We start from the raw sequence: 24,757 nt of genomic DNA, 5'->3' as shown, positions 1-24,757 counted from the left end.
TCTGTCAGGGGGAAAGTGTGAATGTGTTACAAATGCAGTGTGTGGTGCAGTGAACAATGTAGACCTGAGAACAAGGTCAGACTCCTCAGTGTGGTCTCAGCAGACTCCTCCTTTCAAGCAGGAAGAGATAAAAAAAACTGACATATAGAGAAGAAAAAGTCAAAGCTTCAACCTGATCAGTCTCTTTAATTATATTCTAAACACAGACATGAGGCCCTTTGATTTATGCGACTCAAAAAGAGACATTTTATTTACCGCTACAAACCTATTACCTTATATTTACTTCTACAAAATCAACACCCTCACACCCCTGTCAGGAAACCACACAGTGTCTCATCTGAAAAGCATTTTTGAAGCCAGTGAGTGTTTAGTAAAGGATTAATGCAGGAGGCCTTGATTGCGTTTAACAGAACAGGACTCAATTAGCATAATAGGCCCTCTCTCATTCTCTTTGAAGTCCAGAGCAGAGAATAACAAATGTATATGAACCAGCAGCCAAACGTCAATACATGGAAATGCCACAATCCTCAGTGGAGGGTCCTGGGTGCTTTTTTTCAGGAGGAGGGAAAAACATCCCATTTTATTGCAAAATAAGCACAACAGAGGATGCAAAGGGTCTACTTCTTGCCACCAGGGCCAGCAGGCGCTGTGGGGCCCCTGATCCTGGAGGAGAGATGCAGGCTAAGAGGAGGAGGAGGAGGCTTCTCAGGGAGGTGCAGCCTCTTCTCTCTCAGGTGTGTTCAAAGCACACCACGATGCAGGCGGGGGAAAGTAATTACTCTCCAATTAAAGATGAAGATGTCACTCGGGAGGGAGCCAAACACAACAGCTAAGACAAGCAAAAAAGAGCGAAGGTGCTGCATCTACTAATCATGTTTGCGTTACATTCTCCATGTGTGTGTGCCAGGGTGATAGAGGATAAATATGTGTTGAATAGTGCATCATTAATCAATAATAGCAACCATAAAAAGTATATTTGAGAGGAATTATGTGTCTTATATTCTTTTCTTTTTGAATCATAAGTTCAATACATGAATTTCTCAGGGGTTTCTTTCTACAATTGCAATGGAGACATAGTTCATGATTTAAAGATATGAATTCTGTTCTTCAGAATCCAGAGTTATTAGTATCCACCTTCTTGCTTGAAAATACAAGAAATTAAAAATGCCCTTTTGAGATGGAGAAAGCTTTGAACTTAAGAAACATTTCAAGAAGCCCCTCTCTCTCCCTCTCTTTTTTTTGTATTGAAAGTTCACCTCCTTTGAGCATGCCATAGTCTGGTTCCCTCTTCAAATAATAGCGTGAAGTTTAATGGGTCAAGGCAATCAATGTAGAAGTTCAAACAGAATCTTGGAGCTATGATGAGTGCACATTTTGTACTTTTTCTTTGTACATGATTAGAATAAAGATGCGCTCAATGAGTGCTTTAGCGAAATATGTGTGAGAACAAAGGCTCTTTCGGTTTGAAGTTGTACTTCTCTGTCTTATTTCTCAATCATAGTACAAATAAAAACCTGAACCTTTAGATTTCATGAGGACATTTTGAACTTCCCCAAAAAGCAGACGGCACTGTGCAGTACAACCCCAGAAGCTGCGATATTTGACAATAAAAGTGTGACTTATTGTCTGTGGACAAAAGATTTTGACCCAGTGGAATGATTTTGTCAACCAATGCTTGAAAAGCAAAGAATAAACTTGAACCCTTGATAAAAGGTGTCTTTAACACAGCTCAATAACGGAGCAGTACTGAAATGTCAGCTGAAACTTTTCTCCTTTTTCCTTTGTGGTGAAGTATAACAGTTTCTCTCTTCGGGAGCATTATGTAAATGTTTCAGCCTTCCTGGGTACACAGCAACGAGGATATCTCACCAGGGGAAAGTTGAATAATATTGAGGTGGTTTATAAAGAAATGTTTATGACTTAGTGATGTATGAAGACAAATGATCTGAAGGTACTGAATTGACATTTGGGAGATGTTGTATTGCCATTTGACTGAAAAGATGAAAAAAGAAACAAGTGATGAACCGGATATTGTGTTAATATCTTTAATATTCACATTTTTATAAATTTCCATTGTGCAACCTTCTCCCAGTCACACTGAAAATATGTTAAAGGTTATTTTCATCCTGATGTAAGCAAAAATAAAATTCATTTGGCAAGCTAAAAGGAGACTGGCAGTGCTACAGGTACATACAGATGATACTTCAAGTGGTTTGGTGTAAGAATATTATCTTAGTTTCGACAAAAATACTACCATAATGATGCTTTAAGTACCTCTGCCTCTTAACATTCTGTACCTGACAAATCAAACAAAAATACAACCAGGCTCCCGGTTGAGAACATACTGCAAGTAAAAGCCATTCAGTCGTACCTTGAAAACATGATACAGTGTACAATCAAAGTGCAATGACATGTAGAAAATATTTTTATTACTATGAGATTTACATTTATGGACATAGTTAATATGCACAGCAGCTCTCATTACAAAGTCTTCTGTCATTATGTCACTTTTTAGAAACAGTCAATTCTGCTTGAGCCTTCAAGATCAAGTTAAATATTTTGTTCAGTTTCAGTACTGCAGAATAAAAACTGAAACAAAATCTTCTTTTCTTGCAGAATCCAGTATTTTTTATTGAAGAATAGCACCTCAGTGTCCAGAAATTGCTTGAGCTAGAAGGGAAAAAAAGAAAGAGTCAGAGTGAAAACAGAATGATTGATCAAACAAAACACATTTAATTTCAAATGGATTTTGTTTCACTGTTTTTGACCCACAGTGAGTTAAGAATAAAGTCAATACTGTGAGTGCAGGATTCAATTTTCTTTTCAGAGGTTGTTTCTCCTCCATGCACCCACATACTTGTGATTGTTAGCTTAAACCTTGATCTGTCTTTTAGGAGCATGATCATATGACAAAGGCCAGTTGTCCTGTCCTTTTAATTATGGAAATCTGCAAGTGCAAGATATTACCAGTAGCTATGACAAAGTACTTATTTATGTGCACTCCATTATTGTGGCAAAGCTATGAAGTCTCTGTGTCATAATTCATAACTTTCGGGTCCCGAAGATCCAAAATGTCTTAATTTCTTTCTAAGCCCATGCCACAACATTTCACCAACTTCCATGAAACCAGTCCAGTAAATGTTCTTAAATGTTGTCCTGATCTTTACCAGTCAGTCAGAGGTGTCTCATCAGAAGTGTGAGACTAAGTATCACACAGAACAGTAAGCATGCATTCACACAAGTTTTCAGAGACTTAAGATTACTTAAATAATCATGCATTCATTCACTCAACTGCTTTTCTTTTTATTTAATGCCACACTATGCCAATAGGTGAAAGGTCAAAATATCATAGATGGACACATTGCTTTATCAATACTTGGTGATTTTATGTCTGTGTGCTCGTGTTTGGCAATTTTTTTTCACTTGCCAGTAACGTCATCACCTCCTGGTTACTGTAGAGTTAACTCTCATATTTAAAGAATCTAGGAATGAAATTTATAATCAGATATTTGCTGGTGTCAGCTGTTGAAGTTTTTTAATAAGACAAAAACTAACACCTTCTTTTTGCATGAACAGTAACATCAGTGATAGCTGCATTTTTTCTGACTTGTCTCTTCTTCCAGGCTACAGATGGGGAGCTAATTGATGGTGAGGAATGCAGCTGTGCTGACTACTGAGCTGTCAAAGTGCTAAATCAAAAGGTGTCTCCTTTGTTAATTATACACAATTCTACGAATAGTCTTGTTAGCTGGAGCCCTTTCTTTCCTCATCCATCCATAAATATTTTGGCAGCAGTACAAAAAGAAAAAAAGAAAACAATTTACAGACAATTATCACAGTGAGATGAGCCGACTGCCTGCAGATGTTTGTTTGGATTATAATGGGAGCAGAGGCAGGGCTTCCCTAACCTGTTTCCTACAATCACAGCACAGCAGTGAGCATGCAGGGAGGTGCAGAGCACGCAGAAGCCTCCTGTTAGAGAGAGGATTAGTGAGGCCTTGAAAACATTAGCACTATAAAACATGCAGTTAGGCCTTACTTTATTTCTCGGATTAGACAAACGTGTAATGAATTCCGTTGCTTAGAGGAGAGGGAGGCGCCACAGAAACAGCAGATACAGGAGGAAGAGGAGGGGGTGGAGGAGGAGGTGGGGGAGGAGGTGTGGGGAGGTTAGCCTGTGGTGGGACTATAGAGAAGAAAACAGAGAAGGAGAAAACATCCGTGGTTTTAGTCAAAAGACCAGAAGTGGGAGAGATTGGCTGATGCTTGGGGTTTTATAACCTGTTAGCTACACTTTAACGTCCTGTGATCGAAAAAAAATGTTGTCATAATATATATATATATATATATATATATATATATATATATATATATATATATATATTTTTTTTTTTTTTTTTTTTTGCAGTATTGCACCAGAACTCTGAAAGTATATTAATTGAATTAAACTCCAGCGTAACAAAGAAAGCAGTTAGGTTTTAAAAAGTTATGTGTAAACCTGGCCCCTGTATGAATCAATTATCTTTTTTCAGAAATCTACTATCAATCATTGCCAGTGAAAAAGAGTAAATCTTAAGTGTTAAGTTAGGGTAGGTGTGTAGAAAGCACAAGTGGAGGGCGACCATTTGATCGGTTAATATCAATCATTGAAGAGCCACTGCAAGAATATTTCAGTTCTGTAGTTCCCTAGTAATTTGATTTTAATTTTCAGTGCTAAATTAAAGATTTTTTCATCATTATCAGTTTCATTATCCCAAATTTACCATTCCAAAAAGGCTAAATATTCCACAATTAAGAAAAACAAATTAAATATTAACAACAGCCCTTTAATATTGACTGTAACTGATTTCAGTGCTGCATATTCCTGCCTGTGTGCCAGCTTTCATTGAAGTGTCTCCTGCATAATATGGTTAAAAAAGACACTTCTTTAATTCAGGGATTTGAAAGTGCACCTCCGTATCTTCCTTTAACACCAAAGAGAGAGTCAGTGATTCAGTCTCTTCTGACAAGATGCCACCAGTTATATTCTCTGACATTTCTCAGTGCTGGAAATAATGTTATAATTGTTGACTTTGCCTCACTGTGCATATTAAGCTTCCACACTCGCTGACAACTTGAGTGTTACTATGTGTGACAGATATATGTGTATGTGTGTGTGTCTGTGTATGTGTGAGTGTGTGTGTGTGTGAGGCAGACAGACAGACTGACAACCTGCAGTAGCTACAGTGAAAATGAACTTGCCTGTCTGCTGTAGAGTATGAAAAAGATGAAAAGTGCGTGCAGTGTCTTTTATGCAGGTTCAGAGCTATGTTCAAAGCAGCAGCAGCAGTGTGCAGAAGGAGAGTGGAGTTTGACTGGGTCATTGATCAGCACACAAAACGGCCCCATCAAGCAATTCCTCCCCTGTCTGAAAGATTCTACACGGGTTGCAATTAGAGGCTATCTGCACTCCTAAGAAGGAATAATGTTCAGTTATTAGAAAATGAACAGCCTTATTGCTTGACTCTGCACCTAACGCCCTTCTCATCTCCACTTCATCAATCCAGTTTTCCCCATTATCCCTCCTTAAACCCAAAGATGTCAATTTAAAGCTGTGAAAAAGATTACTGAACCTGGCAGTGCTGGTACGCGTTTTTATCCAGTACAGATACAGTAATTACATCTGCAAGTGTTTCAGAGAACAGGTTTTACGCTCTTCTGAAAAGCAAAGATGTATAAACATACATTTCCAACAGGCTCACATGAATGGAAAATAATTTCAGTTTATGTAAATGACTGACCTGCCACCAGTTTGCTCTTCAGTGAAGCCTCTGAAGCGAGCGCGTAGGACATAGTGATGATCCTCTCCTGCTCCTGCAGAGCAGAGTCGAGGGCAGTGAGCCCTGCATCTGGTTTATCCACTGGTACTGTTGATGCAAGGTTCTGCACACTGTCCCACACACAAACACACAAACAACAGACTCACTAAACATGATCTGAAGGAAGTGATGTGCAACTATTTTGAACCTCAGGATCAGTAACACAGAATGACTCTATTTCATTGACCTGGACTTTGCCAAGATATTCTTGATGCGCTCCACTTTACGTTGGCGTTCCTCAACCTCCTGAGGACTGAGAGGCTCCTCAGGCTCTGAATCCACATAGCGCTCAGGAATCAACACTTTCTGAGGTTTAGAGAGCTGTACAGAACAGAAATGGTGTGTGTTACAGTAACACCTTGCTGCTTTTCGTCACTCTTACAATCAAGTTAAAAACATTTTAGTTGCACAGCTGAGGGATGTGAGGATTGGCGTGGACAAAGAGCCAAACACTCACTGAATATCTAGTGATCGTAGAAGCCAAAAGGTGATTTGGATGAGTTGTATCTTTGTTGTAATTTTTTGGTACTGTTTTGCATCCAGTGAGATAACTTACCTCTTTGTTAAGGTCCAGGTCATAGTCTAGTGGTTCCAGGTTGGGCTTATCCATGGGAGGGGTGGTGGCTGTGGAACGGAAGGTCAGCCATTCGTCAGAGTGAGGGCGAGGTCTCTCTTTGTGCTCGGGAGGTCTTTCCTCCCCCTGAACGCTCCTTACTCCCTGTGCTTCCTCCCCCTGAACAGCCCTCTCCAGCAACTGCAGGTCAAACTCCTGCTCCCTCTTCCACTGGACAATGCAAACAGGAAAAATACAGTGTTTTACATGAAACACCTTCATCAGTCCCCCATCAGCTGTTTTTGTTCATCAAGTAAATGTCAGAAAAACTTTTTTCACTTGCTTGTTACATAAATTCATGTAACAAGTCCTGTTCAACTATGATGCTGTTACACGGTTCAGATTGTGTATCTGTGTGTGTTAAGGTACAGGTGTGAAAAAGAAAAATGAGGGAGCATGCATGGCTATGCTATGCATGCTTAAATGATTTCTCAAAGAACAGCATGCTGTAACCCTCTACAGTACTGGTACAGAGGACAGCACATCACCACTGAAACAAACAGGACAGATCAGCATGCTCACACACTCAGGACAGTTTCACCAAACAGGATGTAATGTACGTACTTGGAGATAAATATGACAAATAATAAAACATTGAAATATGAGTTCATTAGAAAATAATGTTTATTTATTTTCAAGCATTCACATTAAAAAAGGATTCTTAAAACTGACAATATATTAGCAGATAAAAAAATACTGAGCAGACACTGAAATTGATAGATGCCATACACATTAGTATGATCTAAATGAAGGGCTACATCTCACAAAGTTCTTAAATTTCACAACACAAGCCCCAGCTCATTAACACTTAGGCCCTTTCAATATAACCTGACTTAAGCTAAAAGAATCCAGAAAGAAAAATGCCATGAATAGGTTCAGATTAGTAAGGCTTAAATATGCATTGCTCAGTGTATGTAGATGTTTTGGTCAGTAGAAACTAAGAAGGCACTTTTCCTCTCTCACACATTCATACACACAGACATGAAAATGAATGGACGTTCTCACAGAAAGCTAAATAAGAGGAGGAAACACTTGTGAATGCACAAAACATGGTCATAGGATGGAAACAGGATGCTAGTACGGTGATAACACAGAAAAAACAAACACTATGAAATGGAAAGAGTGAGTCAGTGAGGACGTATGAGGGTGAATGGACAAAGACGTGTTAGTATCTTTACCAGTGAATAAATAATGAGGTGTCAACGGCTGGAAGGCCTGTGTCTAAGATTATTTTTGTGTTATGAGATTGCAAAGCAAAAAATTCATGAGCAAAGGACTGACTACTATTAATAGTTGCCATTATTTCCACTTTTTAATGAACCCTTTTTACAATAGCATAAGTACGGTGAACCCTTTTTGTGTTCAAGGTGAGTGCTAGGCACAGAGTAGGAGCTATTTGCTGTAAAGGCCTTACTCAAAGAAAACACGTTGACTAGTTACATAAAGAAAACACAGGATTAAAGAAACATGATTATTGCTGTAGTTGTCATTATTACTATTTGTAATATATATGTGCTTTCTTGCTGTTAGCTGTAAAACGGCTCCTTAAGTCTAAAAATCAAGTATATGCACAGTTAAAGGCACACAGTGAATTTGTGAACTAATTTCTTGTATTACTCTTAACGCTGTGATGTCAGGACCAGAGAAAAGACAGACTAGAGGCATGCATACTACTGTAGACCATCGCTCTCAGGCTGGTTCTCGTCATGCATGAGAGGGTGACGTGCGATATTGTTCTAGTGACATACTGATCCCATGTCTGCTGAAAGGGGGCGCGAGGACGAGGACGAGGGGCGTGGCGAAGAAGAGGAGTGGCGGTCCCCGTGACTCAGGGTGCGTTTGCGCTGGCGTACGAGGGCCTTCTGGTGCCTCTTCATCCTCTCCAGCTGCTCATCAGCACTCATCTTCCCCCTCTGCTGCTGCTGCGCCGGGTCTACAGAGTACAGGCGCTCCAAGGCACTTTTTGGTCTCTCCTGAGAGGAGTGGGAGGAAAGAGAGATGATAACATGAGCAAAAGGTGTAGAGGAAGGCAACGATGGGGAGAAAAATAAAATCAAACCCAACATATGACACTAACGTTTTCAATGGAGAGAAGGAGTGAAAAATATGACAAAAAAAATCTGTATTTATATACTTCAGGCTAGCTGAGGTTGGAACTTATGATAAAACAGCATAATAAAGGCTTGACTCAGCAAATCACAAAATATTTGCTTTAACTCTTTTGAATGAATATTAGAAAGCATTGACCATTCAGACATTAACTTAATACTACTGTCTTTTGTGTATTTATTACATTTATTAATTGATTCATTAAAGCTGATACCTAAAGCTTATGACATGTTCTGACTTCAAATAATGATAGAAGAAAAGTACCTTTAAGGCTTTGTTTCTGATGCAAAAATAAAATATTACATGAGTCTGTGGTATGAACATGAGCTTTTGCCAAGTGATTTTTGATCAAGCGGCAACCCCTGGTCTGGGAATATGAGACAATGCTTCATTTTCGTTTCAGAAACAGACGGGTGACATCGGCGAGACTATGTCCATGTTTTATACAGCCTATGGTTTTGATCAATAAAGGATATAAATATTACAGGAAGGCTGTTACAGTCACAATATTGACACATGCACAAGTAAACTAATATTATTGTTGTATTAGGCAATATAACTTTTACACTACAAACCAATAAATAAGATTGTCCTCATTCTCTCATAACAGTTTACAAAAGAATTGAATATATGTAGGAGAAATAAAAAACAAAACCCCCACTGACTGCGCACCTGTAGGGACTTCTGGCTATATGTTTTGGAGGGCATTTATTTCAAGACTTCAAAAATAAGTACCAGCTTTAACTCCTAAAAATAAACAGTTGAACTTTTTGCTAAATTCTTACATGAAAATCTTTGGTTTCTTTTTAAATCGGGGGTTCACGTCACTGAGTTTGAATTTTCTGATTCTCTTTCTACTGTTAAAGTCTCAATGCTTTACCTTTACACCAGCAGTTGACGCTGCTCTGCGGAGAGTTACATATGAGGAGATGCTTGAAGACTGATTCAGTCGAAGTGAGGAACCAGCCACTCCTAAAGAAAAGCCCAAAAACATTCATGTATTGACTTATTTTATATGCTTCAGCTAATCTAATCAGATACACAGGCTCTACTATCTGTTTACCTCTGCTGGGTAAAGTCTGGTAACCTTCAGGTCCAGACGGTATCATTATGCCAGTGTGGCTGGAGCTGTCTCCAGCACCCATGAGTTCAGGATCACTCAGGAAAGGTCTAAGTTCCACCTGAGATACAAGGATAAACATTGGTGTCACACAAATATTTAGAGACTCCAGTAGCACACACTTCAAACTGTACACTGTGTGTACCTTGCTGTCTCCATTCGTGTACTGGCCAATCTCTCGGTCCCTTTTGCGTTCATCTGACTGTCGCTTGAGGCCGCGTACAGAAGTGTGTCTGATGACTGTGGTCTCTCGGGGCAGCGGAGGCACAGCAGGAGGATGCTCTTCAGGACTGTAGAGCTGAGGTAGAGGAGGTCTGGGAGGCACATCATCCTCACCCTGCACGCAGAGAAACTGTTTGCTATGGATACACGTAAGGAGCAGGCAAGCCTTACACTGAACAGCAAAATCCAGCAAGAGCAATATCAAAGTAATTAAACCAGGGACAACAGTAGATATCAGTCATTTTCACTGTCCTCTCAGTTTTATAAAATTGAGATACCAGTATCTTTGTGAGAAGAATTTTTCACTATTTCATAGCTTAACCAAGCAGTTATTTAATTAATAAATCACAGTTTAAAGACTCCAGGCAAAAGAAGAAATAAAGGAAATCACAGAATTAAATAAAGTATCAAAAACTCAAAAGAGAAAAGCTGTAGATATTCAGTCAGCATTTGGACACATGATGTTTATGTCCAATTAAGATCAGACGAGATACAGACAGTTTAAAGTTGAAATGTAAAATATGCTGTTTGTTTGTTCTTCTTACTTTTCTGTGAGACCTAAGTCAACATCTTAACTCACCCAGTTAAGCCCACTGGTGATGGTTGCAGACTGTTGTAAGGGCTGCTGGCTGGGGCTGGAGAACAGGGTGGGGGTGTGGATACTAGGGCTGAGGTGGGGGCTGTGCTGTGGCTGCTGGGACAGTCTCATCTCCATAGCAGACGGGCTCCCAGACACAGAAGGCACTGATGACGCCGACACTGAAGGCACAAATTTCCTCTCTAAGGATTTTGGCGAATAAGCACATGTAGGATGAATACAAACACGCTGTAAGACAGTGCTTCGTTTTCCCATGTGAAATGTTCAAGGCGTTAGTATTGAGTGGGTGATTAAGAGCTTTAACGGTGAGTTACAGTGGCGTGAGCACGTGGTTTCTACTGTGTTTCACTATGTTTTGCTTTGTACACATGAAACCCACATGTTGCACTTGACTGACCTGGGTTGGTAACAGAGGAGATAGTGACTTTGTAGTTGGCTTTACTGGTGCTGAGGCCTGCGATTACATCCTCAATTCTCCACAGCTCTTTTCTGATCTGGACCTTCTCTTGCTGCACACAAAGAATCACACCCAAAGAAAGACATATGCACAGACACATTTCTTTAACCACACTGACTTGTGTTCAGATTTGCTATTATTAAGCTCATTATTTGAACACAGTATCCTTTATTTTTGCTGCTTACATTGTCAGGCAAACACTTTTAATCATACTAAATAAAGACTACTGACCTGAGATAGATCACTGCGAGTCATCTGTCCCTGCAGGGCTGACTTCAGCCAGTCCACATCTCTCTCCAGCCGGCTGTACTCATTCCATGCGTTCTCCATCTCCTGAAGGTCAACACAGAAAACACTTGGTCTGTGATACAAAAAAGTAAAGCCACATTTAACACAAACAGGAAGCCTGTCCGAGTAAGATGCAGCTGGAGGGTGTAGAGCAGGAGTGTTGATTTGCATCCATCAGATCATGCTTTTTACTTTAAATCAACCTTTTTTTTAAAAAAAAAAAAAAACCTTATTTAATATTCTGTTTCAGTATTTTGTGAAGTCTCATAAAAGATAAGAGCCTCTCTTTATTTGGGTATAATTATAGAGTTATTTTTGAGGGCTAATAATACTTTTGTTTACTGTTGCCTCACCTCATGAATTCTTTGTAGATGTTCTTATGAAACTTGTCTTACCTAATTTGAATACTGATCATTTTGAATAACAACAAATGTTTTGACTGTCATTTCCCCAAGTGGCCGAGGCATGTACTGTGAGTGTCTTTGTAACCTTCGGTTAATCCCCAAACACTCATTTTGATAGTGACACTCAATCTGAAACACTGTACCAGTTGCAGAAGCCATCAAAAGGAAACAACTTATAAATAGATGTAAGCATCTTGTTTCCAAACCAATAGAAACACAACATAAGGTGTGGCATGTTTATCTGAGAGTAATCAGTCTGAGCAGTTAAACTCAGATCATCTTGCTTTGAAACAAAGACGTCAAAGGAGGAGTGTTTAGCATTAAATTCATACAGAACTTGCGTGTGCAGCTTTTGTCTTACAGTGGAAACTTGGGATATTTCAGCCCTGATGTGCACCACGTCCTCCTGTAATAATTTCTGCTGATAGGCAATCTTCTCAGCATGTGCAGGCTGTTCTCTGTACTGCTCCATCTGCTGGTGGGAAACATCCAACACAGACTCCAACTTGTCCTAGATAAGGACATGAAAGACGGGATGATCACACAAGGAGGATTTATAGTCACACACCCGCAAACAAATACACAGTTAAAATAGAAAAACAAAAACGGCTTGTTTTAAATGTATGTCGACATAAACCTTGTCCTCTTTCAAAGCGCGTATCCTGGCCTCCAGCTCCTGTAGAATCTTATCTTGTTCACACAGCCGACTTAACTTCACCTAAAGCGGAAAAACAGATTGACACAATAAGACTGGATGCATCAGCCTCTCCACTTTATCACTCTTTTCAACAGTACTACAAACTGTGTGAGGTATTGACCAGACTGATGAGCTACATTATGTTGTCCACTGTTCCATTCTTGTTTTCATTCAGCGGTATCCATAACAAGCAGCCAGATAAGACAAATTGATTGTCTACTGTAGTCTCTGGTGTCAGTAAATATGTCAATAAGGCTTGTCCATGTGAAAAGCCCCGAGGATTTCCTCTCATCATAGCACTGAGATATATAAAGGCTCTATACTGTCTAGTTTTGGGAGCAAGTTCTGGTAATACCCATTATGAGTAATCATAATCAAAAATCCATATTTTCACATTCGCTGTTAGGAGAAAAGCATGCTGATTGAGAGTGACAGATTTGTTTTCCCAGAAATGGGTTATGTGTTTATGAAAACAACATAAGATTGCCTAGTTCACAGTCTTTCTCACACACAGTCTTTTTTCTCAGATCTATTTATCATTCTGTTCAATTAATAATTAAGCTGTTTTTATTTTGCTGCTGTATATTGTTGTTTTTAATTGCATGAAATATTCATTGCTCAGACAAATTTACTGGCAATTTCTTATAAATTGTTAAAGTGGAACAATGCTAATGATGAAAAGCCAGGACATCTGTCTTATTTACCTCTATTCAGAAGAAAACAAAGAGTGAGAAGAGCGCGATAAGGCAAATCAAACTGAAAAATTTAACAGCCTGACATCCCAAAACTCCCATTACATGTATTTTTCCCTTTAAATTGCAGAGAGGAAAATAAAAGCTGTGGTCGATACTCTCAGGCCCTCACTGTGCAGTGTGGATGGGTGTCCCCACAGTGTTGCAATGTACATACGTTCCCCTCCCTCTGCAGCCTCTGTTTACCACAACTTAAGAACAGACACACACATACACATAAAAACCACACCAAAACACACAGTAAAGTCAGACTAAAGTCAGTAGTGCCTCTAGTGGATTGTAAGTAGTTAGCAGTGGAGATCTTAAGGAGAAGAATCAGATGGATATACAGGGTGCTTATCAGAATGTGTTCCTCAGTCCTGAGAACAGGAGGAGTCACTTACATCAGCATCACTTTCTGCTATTTTCACAGGCCTCGATGGCCTCTCTGTTTTAAAACTCTCCCGTCCAGTGACCTGAAATGCAAAAAAGTCACAAACACAATTAAGTATTCAATATCAGCAACCAAAATAGCATGTTTTGAACAACTTTGCTTGAACATATTCAGTGAAGAAAGAATGATAACTGTATAGATTTTCAAAATAAATTAAGACTGGTATTTAAATCAAGCTGGGTGGATCAAGACAAGATAATGACAGGAAGGGAAAAAAATCATAGCCACATAAAACAGGAGCTCGAGCTGATAAATATATATAAAAAAAGAGCAAAGCAGAAGCTTGTATGCAGAAAGAACTTCTGCATTTTTTGGAGGGGTGAAACCCCCCAAAACCCAAAGCTGCTCATCCTTCACTTCCCTGATTCACAAACATTAATGTGGACCAGGAAGATAAAATGTGAAAAGGGGATTTCAATTTATTATTTCTACTTCAAAAACTGCAGTGGGTCACCTGGGTTGATATTAAATGGAATCATTAAGGCCTCTAGTTTCATGCAGTAAATCTAGGCAAGATATGAGGGGAGTGATGCTGTGGGCAAAGCCAGTGATCAAAATCTGTTGGGAATGACTCAAAATAAAAATCCTTGTGTACCTACAGTAGCCTATGAATTGTGGATATAATGTAGCCCAAAATAACTAGCATGTTTTTTTAACCTGTAATTTGTTCTTTTATGGTTTCAGTTTCCGTACAACACAGTGACTGTCTGTCAGTGTCTGTCCTATGGTTGTCCACACAACAGAGCAGATCTTTGTTGGCCAGTTTACTTTAACAGTAATGCATGAAGCTGAAAATGTGAGTGGAATATTCATAACACACCCATATTGGGAGCACCACACCCAGCACAGCTTCATGGACCAGTGAAAATGGGAGACTCAATTAAAAGGGCATTCCACCTATTTTGCATGTCAAAGTCAATAGCTCATCATGGAGAGGACCAAACAGCCTGTGAGAAAAGTCGTGTTATGTTTTTTTTTTTGTGGTTTTGGAAAAGCTTTGTGTGTGTGTGTGTGTGTGTGTGTGTGTGTGTGTGTGTGTGTGTGTGTGTGTGTGTGTGTGTGTGTGTGTGTGTGTGTAAAAATAATTTAAATGATCACTGGGATTTCAACTTGGGCATGGAAACTACACATTTTTAGAAAAAAATACACTGTGTTACATGATACTATTGAAAGACATTAATTTTAACAAGTAAGAGAGGGTCAAATGCAAAGTATAAAATTGAATGTAATTAAGTTTTACGACTTAAAAACTTTGCCAACTTTAATATTATTGCAGTACTAGGTTTCTTTGCTCCTGAATCAAAAGCACAGTGTTTTTTCACTGTTTTTTCCAGTTACTACAATGAAACTAGAGGCTCTTCAGTGTGACTTTTCATTTGATTACAATTTTACTTCTAAGAGAGCACCATTGGTTCATCACTCATTCTCAAACAGGCAAAATAAAAATAAGGTGAAGACACAAAATCCATCAAAGAAAAGTTCAACACATTCAGATGTGCTTAACAACATGCAAGGAAGCCTTTTGGCATAACAGCTTCCACTCCACAATCTCAGATCTCATAGCAGTGCTGCAGTATCACACAGTGAATGACTGGATCAAGATGACCATGTGCGATATCCTGCACAACTTTCAAAGATGCATCACATTCCTTTTGAAAAGCAGTGAAATGGTTTGTTTCACTTTGTATGCACACCATCCTTACATTCCAACAGTACCCAAAACTCGGAGTGGAGTTTTCAAACACATTGTGTACTGAAAGGATCATCGGGTCAATACTTTGGATCTGTTTTGACACAGGAAATGGAGAGGTGTTATGGGTCGTACTTCACCAGATGACCACCCTCCGTTTCAAAACACAACCCAGATTTCTAATCGATGTATTGTGGTGTTTAACATACAAAATAGCTAGCTTTAAATGTGCAAATACTAGTGGGATATATGCCAGTAGCTAGCTTCATGAAACAGACAAATTTAAAACAGCACTAACAGACTTTAACCATGAAAAAACTAACACTTTTTAATGTACTATTTCTTTACCAAAACTACTAATGCAATCAGGACAAGATTAACTCCAACAATCCCTGTAGGCTGTCAAAATAATAACTAGACCAAAGTTTCACAAAGAAACACAGTTTAAATCCTGGATTCTGCATTTTTGCAATCACCATCTTTTACGTGAAGCCAGTGGTGACAATTTTCGGACAAGCGTCATTATAGATTTCAGAATATTCATCCAGATTGACAGGTTATGACAAGTTGAAAACAGCATGTCAGTCAGAGACAGACGTGCCCTCAATCACACACTGTTTTGTTTTTTAATCTAAATGGGCAGATAAATGAAGGACTACACACAGCAGAAGACTGTCCTAATATATTATATGTACTGAGCAAAAGCCTTGTAACAATTAATTTAAACAATGAACTTATAAGGAAAGTGTTAAAAAAAAGTTTTTTAAAAAAGCTTAAAATATGTATTGTTTTCTCCATTTCTCTGTAACTTGCGGTGCTTTTTGACCACAGGACCTTTCCCCCCCGAACTACATGCTACAAGCAACTGGGGTCTAAATTTAGTTCTGGGGTAATGAATCAAAATAAGCTGAATGTGTAAGTGGATACCAAGCTTACAACAAATGTTGAAACACCGTCAATTTTTTCTCATCAGTTAAGTATTAAATAAGAATCTGTTACAGGCTTTTGAAAACAGCTTTGACTGGCGATGGCTTTGCCAGATGCGCTTGTCTCCTTACAAGTGTCAACAAATCCGTCTGCAGTGCAACACAGCACAACCAAAACCAGCACAGGCTTAATATCCTCCATGCTAACATGCTAACTGTGGTGCTGCACATATTTATGCTGCCTTGTCTTTGCTTTTAATGGGTTATTTGCTCTATAGCTGACTGGCCTGATTCACATAATCTACCAGGGTCTTTGGGAATGGAGACAAACAATTGGCCACAGGAACCGGGTAGTTCCTGGGAATGTCTTACCAGGAACGAAAACTTGGATTACATAATACAACAATCATTAAATAAAAAGGAGTAAAAATGGATAAAAGAGAATTTAGTCAAATTAAACAAAATAAATTAGCAAAACAATGACAGAAGAAATATTCATATTTTAATGTTAAAACTTATCACTTAAACAATAACAGCTCTATCAAGAAGAAGCAAAGGGTAAAGGAGAATAAGATGATCTTATGAGCTGGGCAAGCCCTCTGCATCTCATCCCACACTGCTGTCCTCAAAAGAGAAACGTTATAAATTGAATGCAGAGAATTCTTATAAGAAAGATGCCAAATATTTATTTACACTTATTTTAATAACATCCCACCATTTGTAACACCACGATTATTAATACAAAAAACACATCTTCTTTTAAAATGTATAACTTCCATAGTAACAGGCATAGAAAAGACATGTTAATTCATCATAAAGAGACAGTAGAAAGCAAAGCGCAGAACAGAGGAAAGACAGGAGAGGTGGAGGCAGATGTTGGAGGCAGCAGGAGAACAAGACTGCAGTTCACAGGAGGAAGATGGAGGAGAGATGAAAAGGATAAAGTGGCATTTACTTTTCTGGGGCCCACCTTCAGATCTAGATACTCCAGGTCCTTCTTCAGTTGTATGTAAGTATCATCAGCCTTGAAATGAGCAGTGGAGAGACAAATCATTTGAAATGAAGCTGCAAAGGATAATGGATGACCAGATGACTCTAGGCTTTTATGTGATGTATCAGCTTTGATACATATTTTGATTTACTTCCAATGGCAGATTAAGTCTTCTTCAGTGTCTTTTCATGATGGGTGAAGCCAAACTACAATAAAGTAATTAAGTTTTTAACTTTGCAAATGTTTAAGTTTGACCTCATATACAACTGAGCCACACAGGTTTTGTGCTTGTCATGTGATCAAACTGAGTATTCATACTTGTGCATACGGATGGAAGATGGCCAGAGGATGGTTGGATGCTACAAACCAGATGGGGTTTTCATTTCTGAGCACTGCTGCAGCATCACTTTGTTCTGCTAGTTTTATAGAAATATACTGCAAGCTGAAAAGACTGTGGCCCGATGGCTGCTTCAGAATGATAACACCAAGAGTGACAGATTCCATAAAGCACACAGCGATGAATATACATATGTTCTGTATTCATCACATATTGTTTTGTGGCTGTGCAAGATCACACATCAGAAGATAAGTATATCACACAAAGTTAAGTATAAAATGCAAGCATAGTTTACAAGCAACATGCTGCAAAAGTGACATCACTTCTTCAAAATAGAACAAACCAGCTCCTGGTTTCAGCTCTTAAATGTTTTTGATACATTAAACTAGTGACACTGACGGTAAAAGGCACTAATGTATCGCTTAAAGGCAATCTGGACAGTTTGAAGTACAATACACCCCATGCCGGAATGGTTGAATAAACAAGGCAACCAAGCAATACTGACAGATGGTTCACTATTATGAATGACAGGGAGCTAATGTGAGGAGTTTGGCTGGGGAGTGAGGGACCACAATACACTGGCAGGGGTTGCAAAGTGCTGCAGAGGCAGAGGAGGTTAGGGAGGTATGAGGGCCCCTGACCTGCATGCTGGGACCTAGAAGGCCGTTGTGCTGGTGGTGCTGCAGGTGAGCGAATGCATCGCTGGGGCTATGCACACCAGCCATCTTGGCCTGATGCCTCCGAAGCTGAATGAGGAGCAGAGTCAGCTCCTCTGGCTGTAGCCAAGCCCGAGGTTTAAGGGCGGAAAGCGCAGAGGGATGAGAGAAAATACTTAAGAACCATATGGGCAGTACAATAGGTGAAAAGCCATTTAGCTGAGAGGCTGTTTTTTCTATTATGTGTCCATGTTATAGCTTAAATTGTAAAAGTTAGAGCTGCAATATAAAAAAAACTGTAAACCAAATATTGGGCGTAAGAATCAGAGCCACTTTTAAAAATATACTGAATGAAAATTGAATTTGTTTTTGAGGGGGTGCATGACATCAGCTTAGATTTTGATGTTTTAACTGTCACAGATATAAAAGTCTAATATATTAATTTCCACCTACAGACTGACAAGTTGAAACTATTAAAGTTTGACAAATATCTGAAATGGAGATCAATATGTTTAAAGAAAATAATAAAAAAGCAATTACAAAATAGCAACGTACCGTCTTTCCGTGCAAGCTGGGTGCGCTGACAGTGTGTGTGATGTAGCCCATGGCTGGCATGGACCTTCTCTCTATTTGTGAAGTCTGCTGAGGAACAAAATTCATCAACTTGTTATAACAGCTCTAATAAGAGTCCAATCAAACAGAATGTCTAATTCGCTCAGTATCTTTCAATAGATCACACTCAATCAAAGCTAAAACATTGCCTCCAAGTCTTCAAACAAATTTGACTACACAGCAGATTTATTTTTTCATCTATCCTTTTCTCCCTTTCATCACTCCTTCTCTCATTGCAAACAAGGTGCGCCCTGAGTTTGAGATGCTGCAGGGCTTGGAAAATTTGACATTTTTGCTTAACACACAGAATTAGTGAAAAACCAGGCCCACTACAGAACCTTAAAAGGACACAAACAACAAGAGATTTAATTAACTACACATAAATTATACCGAACCTGCTTTCTTAAAATAACATTTGTTTGCTACCAGCAAGAGAAGCACTGTAAGCCATTCCCTCTGAGATTCCCATGCCACTATTTTTTTGCTGTATAATAGGTTTTTTATTTAAATGCGAGATCAGAAGAAAGAGACCACTGCTGATGTTTGAGATAGAGTGGAGATGTTTATAGGGTGCTGAGGAGCCCTGGGCAAATTGGATTAGCTGCTAATAAAACATACTTCTTAATGATATTCCACAGAGGTATACACATTGCTATTACTTAAGCGCACTCTAGTCAAAGAGAGCCTTGAAGATGCTGGGTGCACGAAAACTAAGTTCAATACAGGCTTACTTGAGTTCCCATAAACAACTCTCTTGAACAAAGTCACTGTGGCTCCTTTTGTCGGAAATGTTTCCTCTTTATAGGCTTTCCCATAACTGCGTGTCTCTCTGTTCAATGATGATAATTAGTATCTTGACACTGGTGTGACCGATGGAGGAAACAGTGCATCAACAACACTTTGTTAACTTGTGTCAGGCCTACGGGTTGGTTACAAGGCCTGTGTGTGTTGGCAAATGTGGTGCTGCTTTGGAGCAAGAGTTTTTCACATGTGGAGGGTGTGGTTGGCAGACAGCGCAGGGTGTGGATGACAGAACGGCCCCTGGCTCTGTCTCCTGTGGCAGTGGTGGTGTTGTCTGAACGCTGGAGAGGCAAACTTTTGCTCTCTCATGATGACACCACCTGCGGAGCGGGCCTGGGTGTGGACTGTGTGAATCTGTGAGTGATTCACATGACTATAAAAATGTGTGTACACTGAGAAGTTGGGGCCTTCTCATGCTGTCTATGCTTTTCTTCCCATCGTGTCATTTGAGCAAACAACATCCCTCAAGCTGACATCAATAGATACCTCACATCACTTTATCTTTGGGACTTTTGTCATTTGGATCACTACATGAGAGACATCAAGTTTTACTGAAGTCTCAAGGAAATAACAGGCTTCTAAAGTTTAATGAGTGTTAAGGCACAACTGACTGAATATCAACACATGAACTCATCAAGGATTGAACTTTCATTCATTACTCCTCTACTCTCTTGAGTCTTAATGAAGGCACAGAAACTGTAATTCTTTTTTTTAAATATACAAAAAAATCAGCTTAATGTGCCATATTAGGTTGCTTATTTTATCCAAAAGGAGTTGCAATTGAGGTTTTTGGCTTAAAGTGGTGGGAAATAAACAAAAATCAACAACTCTTGAAAGTCAGAGTAAGATTTTTTGTGTCATGGACCTAAAAAAAACTGATAAGCAAATATAGTTCAAAACTGATTCTGAATTATGCCAACCTCAAGAATTGCCCGTGTTAGTCAAACAGTTTCCAAAAAGTTCTGGTGTCTTCAAAATTTATGACTGATATGCATTACTTAGTTCAAATGAAGTAATTATTAGCACTGTATTTTGAATAAAACCGTCCCCCGTGTATGTAAGATATCTACTGTAGTGCACATACACTAATGTGGGCACTCAAATCTTTACCTGTGTATCACTCCATATATTGTGTTCTAAGTTGTCAAGAAGCAGTGTATAGTTGTGTTAAATCTCTCCAGCAGATTTCAGATAGACAGCTCTTTGAAAACAAGCCAAATTTAGCTTTAACATCCCCCATCATGTCTCCTACCTGAGAGAGCTGGGCACATATGTGGCCAGGAGAGCTGGATCTTGTGCTGTCCCCAGCAAACACTTCATCCAGCGGCCTGACTGTGCGTCTGTCTGAGGGAGTGTGTGGCCTGCGAGGGGACAAGGGCTTGAAGGAGGGGAGTGACGGTGGGACTTCACATGGGGACGGGGGGACAGAGATGGATCGTGGCATCTCCACAGTCACTCTAAAAGATGAAGCGTCTGTGAAGTTAGGACCTGTGTAAATAGGAGCCGTGGGGCTGCCATGACGGAACTGCTGCCGCTGTTGCCACTCGTACAGCTGCCACACCATCCCCTCCTTAGTGGCCACTCGCTCATCGGTGGACATGCGGAAGTGGCTGAGCCGGTCATGGGCATATTTGTAGTCACTAGGCAGGTTACATGTTGCAGGAGGAGAGCCACTGCCGGATGGAAGACGGGGAGACTTTGGCAACGAATGAAAGGTGCCATCCGCTGTGCTGGCTTTGGGTTTCAAAGGAGGGGTCCGTCGAGGGAGGTTGTACTCAGCAGAGTGAGCGCTGAGACAGAAGAACATAAACCAAATTTTATCTTTAATTTAAGAACATTTGTCCACATATTTTTCTCTAAACAAAACAACAGCACATAGAATAACTGAGGAATATACAAGTACTCAATTGAGCCACTTGAGGGAGCCATTTACTTTTTTAATCATCCACTATGCTTCTGTGAGCAGACTGATACTGATTGTGTTTAGTCAGACTGACCTCTTCGGTGGGTCCCCTTTCTGAACTTTGACCCACTGCTCCACTTGAGCCAGTGTACTCTTCCTCTGCACATTTTTCTCACAGTCTTTCCGTGAAACAAAACCCCTCTGATAGACAAGATTACCATTCTGTTCAGGGGGCAGAGCAACCTGGATCACAGTTTGTTGTCCGTTCTTGTGTGCAGCACCATCAAGTGAGTCTGGAGACAGTCTCTCCGCTCTTTCCTCAGAGGCTGAATGAGTGGGCCTTCCCTGAATCTCTAACCCATACTTCATCTCGTCTCCATTAGATGGATGGATGCCATTATCTCGTGGTTCCTCTCTATCCGTCCTGCGATGGCTTTCCGACTGAGATGAGTGCTGGTTGATGTGGACATGGTTGGTTTGTGGGATTGCATGCTGTACAGCCTTCTTTGGCTTCTCCACCTCTCTGTGACATAAGGAGACAAGATGCAGCATCATCACAGTTGATTCTGGCCATAAAAATGTTCAAATTCTCTTTCTTTTAGTTATCTCACACAACCACACTTATACAGTTATTTTACTATCATACAATTTTCACATTTAAATTATGATAAAGTGCAGCTGTTTTAAACCAGATACTACCCAGCATGAAGGAGTTGATTAAAAAAACTGCATGACTGAGGTTACTCAAAGTAATCTTCAATGCCATGAGGAGTCATTTAATACCTTTTCATCATTCATCCTCCTCTTTTAATCCTTTTCAATCAAAAGAAAAAGTAGAGCAGAGCCTGTGAAGAATGAATCAGCTAAGAATGACATGACATGTGCTTTGTCTTCATCAAACTGCTTGGGATAGTGCACCACTCTGCACGGCATGTTTAAGTGATAAGACTTGAAATTCATTACATTTCATATTTTCATTAATTAATTCTCTTCCATTTGAGGGAGTTAGACATAATTCAAAGTGTCTAATTTTCAAGCTCTTATTGATAATTTCTCAGATTGCACGTGTTAAATTGAGGCTTATTTAAAGTGAACAATTAGAGGCAAAAGCCATGGTGAAAAATTGGTAGATAGTCACAAAAGGTTTACTTTAGCTGACTAAAGCACATCATCTACTGTTAGAAGAGATTTAAGTACAGAACTCACAAGTGACACTATATTGTTATCATCTATTATTCATTTCACTTTTAAGGTGCATCAAGCGCTGAAAACTACCACTGACTTGCATCAGCCCCTAGGTGGCACAATAGCACAAACCATTCCAACTTAGTCGGTCTAATGTAACTAAATGTACAGCTGAAGCAGTCAGAGTGTAAACCAGACTGTTTTTGCCAGAAACTGTGACAATTTTGAAAAATGTGTTATGTTTTAATAAATGCAACCTCTTGTCTGTGCCCTGTGATCAGCCAGAAATGGGCTGCAATGAGCTTCCTCATGTATAAGGCCCAGATGTTTTTTACACACATACACACACGCACACGCACTGCAGACATCTCAGTGCCCCTGAACAGACGGGCAGGGTAGGACCTGCTGTGGAAGACGTTTCAAGCTGTTGAAAAGCAGCACTTTAAGTGAGAAAAATGGAAAGATTCAATCATAAACTGATGTCAAAACTGCAGTCCAGCACAGTAGTTGATGTGTACAAGCTATAAGTGTGGCACACTTTTAAAACAGGGATACCTAGGATCCTTTTAAACTATCTGAAGACAACGCCAGTGCACAGAGACTGCTGTTTTATGGTAGGCCAGATGTTAATCCCGCCAATGAGAGAGGAAAATGTTACGCTGTAGAGTGAGACCAACCTCTTAATAGCGTGACTCTGCTGCATCAGCGCAGCCTGGTTCATGGCCCGGATCCAGCCATTCATGTCTTCCTGTGTGTCCGCACTGAAGTAATATGTCCGCATCCCGCAGTGTTCTGCCTGAGAGCCAATCACAGAGTTCTTATTGTAAATGTAGGAGCGCATTCCAGTATGGCTCGCCTATCGGAAAGAGAGAGATAAAAAGAGAGCAAGAGGCAGGGCAGATTAAAAAAACTTCTCTCAGAAGACAGGAAAAAGCTCCCAGTGAGGCTGATGGATGGAAAACTTTGCTTTCCTGTTTACAGAGACTGACAGCTGTCAACTCAGTGAGGACAAAGTTTACAGCAACACTTAACTGAAAAGGAAAGAGGGAGGGAAAGTCCTGCAGCAGGAACAATGCTTTTTGAAGAAACAAAAAAACAAAATTCAGTTTATGTCTTCAAAATGCTTTCAAGGAAAGCTTCAGCAAATAAAAACATCTCTTTAGCAGAAAGAGATTAAAGAGCCAATGCAGCAAACAACAGTATGTGAGAAAAAAATAGGCAACAATATGTCACCACCTTGGTCAGGAAAAATCTAATTCTGATACAAACATCCAAGGAAACAAGGTAATATATATATATATTTTTTTGAAGTTTTATAGTCTTTAATCTCATGTTGTTTCTGCTTCAATATTTCCCCCTTCAAAATATGCGGCACTCATTGATTCAATGCATCTTTGAAAAAGTTAAAGGCTGTTCATATCTATGATTGATTTTTTTTGCGCAGTGTGCTGTTTATTTTATACCTTTCTGAACTTCTATGATAGAAAAAACTATGAAAGGCTTCTTAAACTATGCAACTAGGAAACACTGAACTGCATATCACAAACCCTGGAAAGTAATGACTGCATCACTGTGTGCTGCATATATGAGAAAAATCCATAAAAAGGTGTGCAGAAAATAAGACCAAAGAGGATGACATTCATCGTGAACATATCTGCAGCGACACCACTAAAACACAGAATAAAAATACAGTTCAGTTACGTTAAGAGAAAAGATAGTGAAAGCTACACCCTCATCACAACTGGAACCAGTACTAATCCTTCATTTGAAAACCAAATGCTGCAGAGTTAATCAAACAAGAAACCTGCTAAAAGAAAGAAACAAGGGAATAAAATTGATTTTATAAAACTGTTAACCTAAACAATAAATAAGAGTTGAGGGAAAAATGCTGATGTCAGCAAACATTCACAAAAATGAAATGGGATGGGTAAAGTGGCTCTGACCTTGTTGTCTTATTTCTCCAATGATGATGATGAGAATGGGATAAATGATGTGCAAAATGACAAAACAATTACCAGAGCAACTGAGCATATATGTATGATCATATGAGTCACTTTGAGTACTTAAGCGCCATGCTACACTCATTGACCATAATTTTTGTGTTA

General features: G+C 39.5%; 1 protein-coding gene across 20 annotated transcripts in view; it reads right to left on the bottom strand.

Moving 5' to 3' along the window:
* Positions 1-2,090: 2,090 nt before the first annotated feature.
* Positions 2,091-24,757, bottom strand: part of plekha7b (pleckstrin homology domain containing, family A member 7b) — a 67,275-nt gene continuing 44,608 nt past the window's right edge. For 5 of the 20 annotated variants that reach the window (XM_074666821.1, XM_074666829.1, XM_074666835.1 and 2 more), the window contains 22 exons: positions 23,330-23,508; positions 21,562-21,990; positions 20,817-21,354; positions 18,707-18,793; positions 18,137-18,271; positions 17,138-17,191; positions 15,255-15,335; positions 13,502-13,573; positions 12,307-12,387; positions 12,031-12,180; positions 11,209-11,310; positions 10,918-11,029; positions 10,503-10,702; positions 9,846-10,037; positions 9,644-9,761; positions 9,461-9,552; positions 8,220-8,444; positions 6,415-6,642; positions 6,046-6,179; positions 5,781-5,929; positions 4,040-4,186; positions 2,091-2,670 (listed from right to left, as the gene is read on the bottom strand). In XM_074666821.1, coding sequence (XP_074522922.1) covers positions 4,053-4,186; positions 5,781-5,929; positions 6,046-6,179; positions 6,415-6,642; positions 8,220-8,444; positions 9,461-9,552; positions 9,644-9,761; positions 9,846-10,037; positions 10,503-10,702; positions 10,918-11,029; positions 11,209-11,310; positions 12,031-12,180; positions 12,307-12,387; positions 13,502-13,573; positions 15,255-15,335; positions 17,138-17,191; positions 18,137-18,271; positions 18,707-18,793; positions 20,817-21,354; positions 21,562-21,990; positions 23,330-23,508 — 3,492 coding nt within the window. In that variant the 3' untranslated portion in view covers positions 2,091-2,670; positions 4,040-4,052. Of the gene's footprint in view, positions 2,671-2,690; positions 4,187-5,780; positions 5,930-6,045; positions 6,180-6,414; positions 6,643-8,219; positions 8,445-9,460; positions 9,553-9,643; positions 9,762-9,845; positions 10,038-10,502; positions 10,703-10,917; positions 11,030-11,208; positions 11,311-12,030; positions 12,181-12,306; positions 12,388-13,501; positions 13,574-15,254; positions 15,336-17,122; positions 17,192-18,136; positions 18,272-18,706; positions 18,794-20,816; positions 21,355-21,561; positions 21,991-23,329; positions 23,509-24,757 lie in introns of those variants that run through there. The other 15 variants (XM_074666823.1, XM_074666822.1, XM_074666825.1 and 12 more) reach the window with 15 other exon arrangements.

This window comes from Halichoeres trimaculatus, unplaced genomic scaffold (assembly GCF_033239565.1).
Source record: "Halichoeres trimaculatus isolate MK-OKI-2021-1 unplaced genomic scaffold, fHalTri1.1 fHalTri1_scaffold_3, whole genome shotgun sequence".
NCBI lineage: Eukaryota > Metazoa > Chordata > Actinopteri > Labriformes > Labridae > Halichoeres > Halichoeres trimaculatus.
The sequence above is the reverse complement of the archived record's forward strand: the minus strand, read 5'-3'. Positions and strand labels throughout refer to the sequence as shown.